The 8685-nt window shown below is 33.0% G+C and overlaps 1 protein-coding gene across 1 annotated transcript; it reads left to right on the top strand.

The window, feature by feature from the left end:
* The first annotated feature begins 2715 nt into the window (after positions 1–2715).
* Positions 2716–4728, top strand: LOC147387540 (polyphenol oxidase, chloroplastic-like). Its single transcript, XM_086421205.1, has one exon. It carries the CDS (start codon positions 2783–2785, stop codon positions 4589–4591), a length of 1809 nt encoding a protein of 602 aa, XP_086277331.1. The 5' UTR covers positions 2716–2782; the 3' UTR covers positions 4592–4728.
* The last annotated feature ends 3957 nt before the right edge of the window (positions 4729–8685 follow it).

Here is an 8685-nt window from a genome sequence, read left to right as displayed (position 1 = left end):
TATGAAATTATGACAAACCATAGGGGGTCCAAGTGTAGTTTACCCTATTTTTTATTTTTTATGAATTAAAAATTCTATGACAGGTCTTTGAAATGTTTGGATAAGGGAGCAATTAGAATAGTCCTTTAGAACCAACCACTTGCATTATTTAAGGATAGGTGTTAGCTGTATTAAATATTATAATGAAATGGTCAATATTTAATAGGAGATTATCAGGTTCTTCTAGAAGTTGGTTAGCTATTCACCTCCATGGGTCCTTTTCGTAGCACATGGCAGGTATGTGTGTGTGTTAATGTAAGTGTTTAATATTATTTTTTGATCGATAGTCTTAAGGTTGGAGGGACCTCACATTTTCTTAAAATAATCTCCACAAATGAGAGTACGAAACATTAAAAATCATAAAATAAAAAAGAATACGAAACTCATTTCCTAGCAATGCTCAAATCGAAATAATTCCATTAAATTAAGAGTCGTGAATATATGACTCGTCATGTGGGACCCTGATGTGACAAGTTCAGAAATTGTAGATCGTATGCCTCTAGATACACTTTTTATGGGGAAGTGCAGTCGTATATCCCAAGATGTACAGATCTACGGTTCTCAAACTTATCACATTAGGGAGTCAACTGAGTATGCCACCTAGTGAGGCATATTATCAAGACTCATAAATTAATATTTATCCTTATTGGTCTCACCAATTGAATGTATTTCTTTGTATGGTGTGATGCAATTGAACTTGTAATACTTTATCTAATTTTGTGGTGGATCTATAAGTTTAAAAGTGATTTATAAGGATTTATATGTTTTTATAGAGTTGAATGTTGGGTATAGTAAAGAAGTGTCTTATAAAGATGTTGATGTTGAGATTGATGAATGAAAATATTAGGTTAGATGGACCTCACATTTTCTTAAAAAGTCTGCAAAAGCAAGAGTACAAAACATTACAATCATAAAATAAAGAAGAATACGAAACTCGTTTTCTAACAATGCTCAAGTTGAAATGTTTCCAATAAACTAATAGTTCTCTTTATTGATCTCACCAATTGAATGTATTTCTATGTATGGTGTGATTTTGTTTTCATTGATGCAATTTGAATGTTGAATACTTTAGCTAATTTTGTGCTAGACCTATATGTTGAAAAGTGATTTATAACCGAAGAATTTATAAAGATGTGTCTGATTGAGATGTTGATGTTGAGATTGATGAATGAAAATATTAGAAAATGAATGCATTCGAAAGAAAATACAAGAATAGTTCCAACAAAAATAAACTACGAGATAATAGGTTTAGATGGTTTGAACAAGTTCAGTGAAAACAAACCATGAGTATTTGTAACAAACTCTTTAAAATCTATTGGCTTTTGTTTTAAAGAGTGAAATATAAAATCAGTATTCAAGAGACTCTTTAAAAGTAAACGTTAAAATAGAGAAAGGACATCCACTTTCTACATGTAGAGGGCCTCCGAAACAAATTATTTTAATGCTTAAAAATGAAAATCTCTTAACTTACTAAGATTTTAAATATATATTTATTTGTAAAATAAAATAATATTAAATATTAAAAATAGAGAAAGAAGTGTTGAATTTATTAGAATTGGGAACAAATTCTAAACTAGATAAAATAACTTTTGTTACAACTTATTTTAAAGACAGTGCTGGAGATGCACCACTTAGAAGAATTGATCAATTTGAAGGTCTTAAAAACAGATAATGAGAAAAAGAACTCAATCTCAACCACTAATCACTTCTTGTTGTTGAAAATGCGGATTCTAAGCTCCGTATGTATGTAAATGTACAAAAGCTAAACTGACTTCCAAAAATATATATATATATATGGGTGGCGTTCAAGGCCAACTTTTAGCAAACTTTTTGGCAAAACATTTTTCAAAACATAGGTTAGAGGTTTTGGAATGGGCTGATTTTTGGTGAGGATGATCTCTACGGTGAGGAGATCATCCTCACCAAAAATCAGCCCATTTCAAAACTTCTAACCCCATCAAAAACAGTTTATAAAAAATGGACGGTCCACGATTTTTCAACTTGTAAATATGGGTTAGAAGTTTTGGAATGGGCTGATTTTTGGTGAGGATGATCTCCTCACCGTAGAGATCATCCTCACCAAAAATCAGCCCATTCCAAAACCTCTAACCTATGTTTTGAAAAATGTTTTGCCAAAAAGTTGGCCTTGAACGCCCCCCTATATATATATATATAGATATATATATATATAATCACCAAAAATCAGCCCATTCCAAAACTTTTAACCCCATAAAAAACAGTTCACAAAAAATGGACGGTCTGCGATTTTTCAGCTTGTAAACATGGGTTAGAAGTTTTGGAATGGGCTGATTTTTGGTGAGGATGATCTCCTCACCGTAGAGATCATCCTCACCAAAAATCAGTCCATTTCAAAACTTCTAACTCATGTTTTGAAAAATGTTTTGTCAAAAAGTTTGCCATTGAACGCTACCACATATATATATATATATATATATTATATATTTTTTTCTTTACACGTGTCAGCCATTGGTTGGGCAATCGGTATCCAAATGCCGCACTGCCTTAGAATTCTAAAGGAAAATGTCAAATTTAATTGGATTGCACGAAAAATCAATTTCCTACCTAGTTTCTTATCTTGCATGGACTTTGTATTTTGAATTTTATTTCTCAGACGGTGAGAGGCGGCTTTGATTATTTATTTAGAACATGTTGAATTAAAAAAAAAAAACTACTGAATCCATTATAAAAAGAAACTCTCCTCCTTCACGATCCAATCAAAGCCATGGCTTCTCTTTCTTCCCTTAACACCACCATCGCCACCACCAACACACCTTCTTCTTCTGCATGTCTTCTCTATCAGAAGAGGACACAAGTATCTGTATCGGGCAAACGATCCTATCGATTTGCTCGTAAGGTGACATGCAACGCTAGAATTCCTAACAACAGATCATCACCACAAGAAGACCCAATCAGCTCTAATAATGGAGACGAATCGATGGCGAGGATCGATAGGCGTAATGTGCTTCTTGGTACTCTTGGAGGTTTATATGGTGCAGTTGGCCTTAGTGCGGCCGATCGATTAGCCATCAGTGCACCAATAATGCCACCGGACTTAACTAAATGTGGTCCAGCAGACTTACCTGCCGGTGCAAAGCCAATTAATTGTTGCCCCCCAACAGTCCAAAAAATTATCGATTTCAAGCTACCATCTCCTTCTTCTCCTATGCGAGTTCGACATGCTGCTCACCTTGTCGACGATGCGTACATCGCTAAGTACACGAAGGCCTATGCCCTAATGAAGGCCCTTCCCGCCGATGACCCACGTAATTTCACACAACAAGCTAATATTCATTGTGCCTATTGTGATGGTGCTTATGACCAAGTTGGATTCCCCAATTTGGAAATTCAAGTCCACAATTCATGGCTATTCTTTCCGTTTCATCGATTTTATCTCTACTTCCATGAGAGGATCTTGGCTAAATTAATCGATGACCCTACCTTTACTTTACCATTTTGGAATTGGGATGCACCCAAAGGCATGAAAATGCCTACTATGTTTGCTAACCCTAAGTCCCCACTTTACGATACTCTTCGAGATGCCAAACATCAGCCACCTACGTTACTCGATCTCGATTACAATCTCACCGATCCAACTGACTCTGCCGAACAACAAATTTCTAGCAATCTTTCGATAATGTATCGACAAATGGTGTCGAATGGTAAAACTGCTCAATTGTTCCTTGGAACACCATATCGGGCTGGGGATGAACCGGACCCCGGTGCAGGATCCCTTGAGAATGTTCCGCATGGTCCCGTTCACCTCTGGACGGGCGATAGGACCCAACCCAACGTCGAAGATATGGGAAACTTCTACTCGGCTGCGAGAGATCCCATTTTCTACTCTCACCACTCCAACGTTGATCGAATGTGGTCGGTTTGGAAAGGATTGGGTGGAAAGCGAAAGGACTTCACCGACCCGGATTGGTTAAACACCGGGTTCCTCTTTTACGATGAGAACGCGCAGCTTGTGAGAGTGAAAGTTCGAGATTGCCTTGACGAGAAGTTCTTAAGGTATGTATATCAAGACGTCGAGATTCCATGGCTTAACTCAAAACCCGTTTCTCGTAGAGAGAGGGTTAAGGCTAAGGCTAAGGCTTTTGTAAAGGAACTGAAGGAGAAAGTTAAACGTCATGGGTTCCCTAAGGAGCTCGACTCGATAGTTCAGTTCACGGTGCCGAGGCCAAAGAAGAATAGAAGCAAGAAAGAGAAGGACGACGAGGAAGAGATATTGATAATAGAAGGGATAGAGTTCGACAGAGATGCATTTGTGAAGTTTGATGTGTTTATAAATGATGAAGATGAGAAGGGATCAAAGCCTGATAAGAGTGAGTTTGCAGGGAGTTTTGTGAATGTTCCACATAAGCATGGAAAGAAGATGAAGAAGTTGAAGACTAACTTGAGGTTGGGAATTACTGATTTGTTGGAGGATTTGGATGCAGAAGATGATGATGATTTGGTAGTCACAATAGTGCCACGTCAAGGGAAGGATGTTGTTAAAATTAGTGGGGTCAAGATTGTGTTTGCTTCTTAAATCTTGATGATCTGGGTTGATGAGGGTTTCACTTGTTTGTATGGAGTTTGTGGTAATTTTGTTATAATAAAAGGGGTTGAATTTTATTTATGGAATAAATATTATGTTGGATTTTATTTCACAATTACCCTTAATAAGTGATCTAGACTTTTTTTTTTCTTTTTTTTCTCTCTCTCTCTCCTCTCTCTCTTTCTTGCGGTAATGATTTAAATATTAAGAATAGAGAAACAAGTGTTGAATTTATTAGAGTTGGGAACAAATTCTACACTAGCTTAAATAACTTTTGTTATAGTAGATATTATTTATTTTAAAGAACGTTGTTGGAGATGCACCAATTAGAAGAAATGTTCAAATTGAAGGTCTTAAAAATAGATAATGAGATAAAAAACTCAACCTCAACAACTAATCACTTTTTGGGGTTAAAAACGAAGATTTAAAGGTTTATTCTTTTGAGTTTCAAGAGTCAATTTTTTTTGCTTTTAAATCAAAAAAATTAGATAAATGATGTTCGTTTGAGCTTTTTTGACTTCTGCAAATTTCAATTGAAGTCTAAAAGTAACTCTTAAAAGAAGTCGTCCAAGAAATACTTCTTCAAATAGCTTTTGTAGGAAGTTAAAAACGTAAAATGGTTAAATGGTCAAATAGCTTTTGTAGTCACCAAAATACCTTTAATCTTTAATCAAATTTTCGACTAAACTTAACCTTAAAAAATGAAATAAGATTACTAAAATACTTTTCATCTTTTAAAATACCCCTTATTTTTATTAAAATACCTTTTATCTTTATCAAAATATCCTTCATCTTCCAAAATACCCTTCATTTTTATCAAAATACCCTTAATCTTTAATCAATTTTTCAATTAAACTTAACATTAAAAAATAAAAAGAAATTACCAAAATACTTTTCATCTTTATCAAAACACCATTCATCTTTACCAATTACCAAAATAACCTTCATCTTTAATCAAATTTTCAATCAAACTTAACCTTAAAAAATAAAAAAAAATTACTAGAATACCCTTCATGTTTACTAGTAAGACCAAAAGTAATTTATCATTACTAATTTATTACCAAAACACCCTTCATCTTTATGTGGATGTTGGATTGTGTATTATGCAGGTATTTTCTTTATCATATATTCATTTTTAAGAGGAGATGCTACCAAAATTTTGATAGAATTATAAAATTTATAAATTTATTATATTTATATGTATTTAGTGTAATTATATATTTATTAAGATATTATGCTCATTTTTTATGCATTTTGAGTACATTATCAACATTAAGGGTATTCTGATCATTTTACTAGAATCTAATAATAAAAAGTTGTTAAACAAACATTAATTTTTAGTTTATGTGTTTTTGTAATGAACAAGTTTTGGAATGAGCTGATTTTTGGTGATGATGATCTTCTCACCGTAGAGATCATCCTAAAAAAAAATCAGCAAATTCCAAAACTTCTAACCCATGTTTTGAAAAATGTTTTGCCAAAATGTTTGGTGCTGAACATTGCCAAAATGTTTTGGCAAAACATTTTTCAAAACATGGGTTAGAAGTTTTGGAATTGGCTGATTTTTGGTGATGATGATCTCTATGGTGAGGAGATCATCATCACCAAAAATTAGCTCATTCCAAAACTTCTAACCCCATCAAAAATGGTTTACAAAAAGTGGACGGTCCATGATTTTTCAACTTGTAAACATGGGGCTAGAAGTTTTGGAATGGGTTGATTATTTGTGAGGATGATCTCCTCACCATAGAGATCATCCTCACCAAAAATCAGCCCATTCCAAAACCTCTAACCCATGTTTTGCCAAAATGTTTGTTGCTAAACGGGACCTATGTATATATATATATGGGCCAGGTTATGTAGACACATAAAGCTATAACGTTTTTGTCTTATATAATTAAAAATATTCAGAATTGGTTGATTTTTTGTGAGGATTATCTCTATGATGAGGGAATCATCCTTGCAAAAAATCATCACATTCCAAAACTTCTAACCTCATCAAAACTGATTTACAAAAATTGGACGGTTTAAAAATTTTCAACTTGTAAACATGGGGCTAAAAGTTTCATAATAGGCTGATTTTTGGCAAGGATGATCTCCTCAGAAAAAATCAGCCCATTCCAAACATTTTTGCCCATATAAGACAAAACACGTTGTAGCTTTATAAGTAGCTTTATTTGTATACGGATCCTAATCCTATATATATATATATTATATATATATATATATATATATATATATATATATATATGTCTTGTTCAGCACCAAACATTTTGGCCAACTATTTTTGTCTTACAGGGGTTAGAAGTTTTGGAATTGGCTGATTTTTTATGAGGATGATCAATATGGTTAGGAGATCATCCTCACCAAAAATCAGCCCATTCCAAAACTTCTAACCCCATGTTTACAAGTTGAAAAATCGTGGACCGTCCATTTTTTGTAAGCCATTTTTGATGGGGTTAGAAGTTTTGGAATGGGCTGATTTTTGGTGATGATGATCTCCTCACCGTAGAGATCATCCTCACCAAAAATCATCCAATTCCAAAACTTCTAACCCATGTTTTAAAAAATATTTTGCCAAAATGTTTGTTGTTGAACATTTCCCTATATACATACATGTCAGTCATTTGTTGAGCAATTAGTGTCTAATGTCATAATACCTTAGAAAAATTTAAGGGAAAATTATTTTAAAAAATCTATTTAAAATAGTATTTATTACAAAAATAATAATTTTGAAGAAATTACGGAAATGAACTAAATCCAACCCTTGAAGGATCGATTCTCTTTTTAATTTATCAAAATTTCAATCCTTTAATGGTCGAATTTTTTTTTAATCAAAATTTCGACCCTTTAAAAGCTGCATTTTTTTTTTTATAATCAAACTTTTAACCCTTTAAGGGTCGAATTTTTCTTTTTTAGTTTTTTAATCGGTGAGACTTTTTTTTTTCTCTTCCTCTTCCTCTCCCCTCTTCTTCTGTTATTTGATTCTCCTCTCTTGTTCTCTCTAGTTTTTCTTATTTTTTCCTCTATTTTCCTTTGGACTTTCTCTTCTTCCTCTTCATACCTTGGATCAAGATCTACAAAGGTAAGGATTTAGATCTTGTTTATTTTATTTATTTATTTTGAAAAATGATCATGATCATCAAGATCTTGATCATGATTCAAATCCAAAAATAAAATGATCATGATCTAGATCTTGATCCAAAATCATGATTCAAAAATAAGATGATGATGATCTAGATCTTGATATGAAAATAAGATGATCATGATCATGACCTTGATCCAAAACAATATCAAGATCAAAATTCGAAAATAAGATTATGATGATCATGATCCGAAAATAAGATGATCATGATCAAGGTCAAAAAAATTAAAAAAATAATTTAAATTTATTTTTTATTTTTTATTTTTTTAATCAAAATTTGACCCTTCAAGGGCCGAATTTGATTCTTTAGGATACTTTTTTTTTATTATTTAAATTATTACTCTTTTAATAAATATTATTTTATATAGATTTTTTTTTAAAATATAATTTCCCCAAATTCTAAAGGCAAATGTCAAATTTAATTGATTATAGGAAAAACTCGTTGTGTTCGTGTTAAAAATCAATTTCCTACCCAGTTTCGTATCATGCATTGCTTTGAATTTTATTTCTCAAACAGTGAGAGGCGGCTTTGGTCAGGGAGTAACTAGGATTTAGTAGAAAAAAATAATAATAAATCGTGTGTGTGTGTGGGGGGTGGGGGACAATTAAGAGTGAAAAATAGTCGTGGAGACTGCTTCGAGTGAAAAAAAATTGTTGTCTGTCGCAACAACACAATAATTCAAAGAATCGTGCTGGAGTGACACAAGTGTGACGAAAATTCGTGGTGTCGAGCACATTACCGCAGATGCTTTTCCGTGAGATACGAGTAAAAATCATCTACGGTTATGTGAGCGCCACCACATCATTTTGTCTCCTTTGTGTCTCCGTTTGTGTCATTCCAGCATTTTTCCTGCTTCAAATAGTTATGTATTTAAAACATGTTGATTTAAAAAAATAAAAAATAAACCTACTGAATCCATTATAAAAAGAGACTTCACCT

Source organism: Akebia trifoliata, chromosome 13 (genome assembly GCF_017979445.1).
Source record: "Akebia trifoliata isolate Shusen 1 chromosome 13, ASM1797944v1, whole genome shotgun sequence".
NCBI classification, from domain to species: Eukaryota; Viridiplantae; Streptophyta; class Magnoliopsida; order Ranunculales; family Lardizabalaceae; genus Akebia; species Akebia trifoliata.
Note: the sequence above shows the minus strand (reverse complement) of the source record. Positions and strands in the feature narration are given on the sequence as shown.

Bases quoted from the DNA above. Each gene is read 5' to 3' on its own strand.
- LOC147387540 (XM_086421205.1), top strand. From the start codon at position 2,783: ATGGCTTCTCTTTCTTCCCTTAACACCACCATCGCCACCACCAACACA.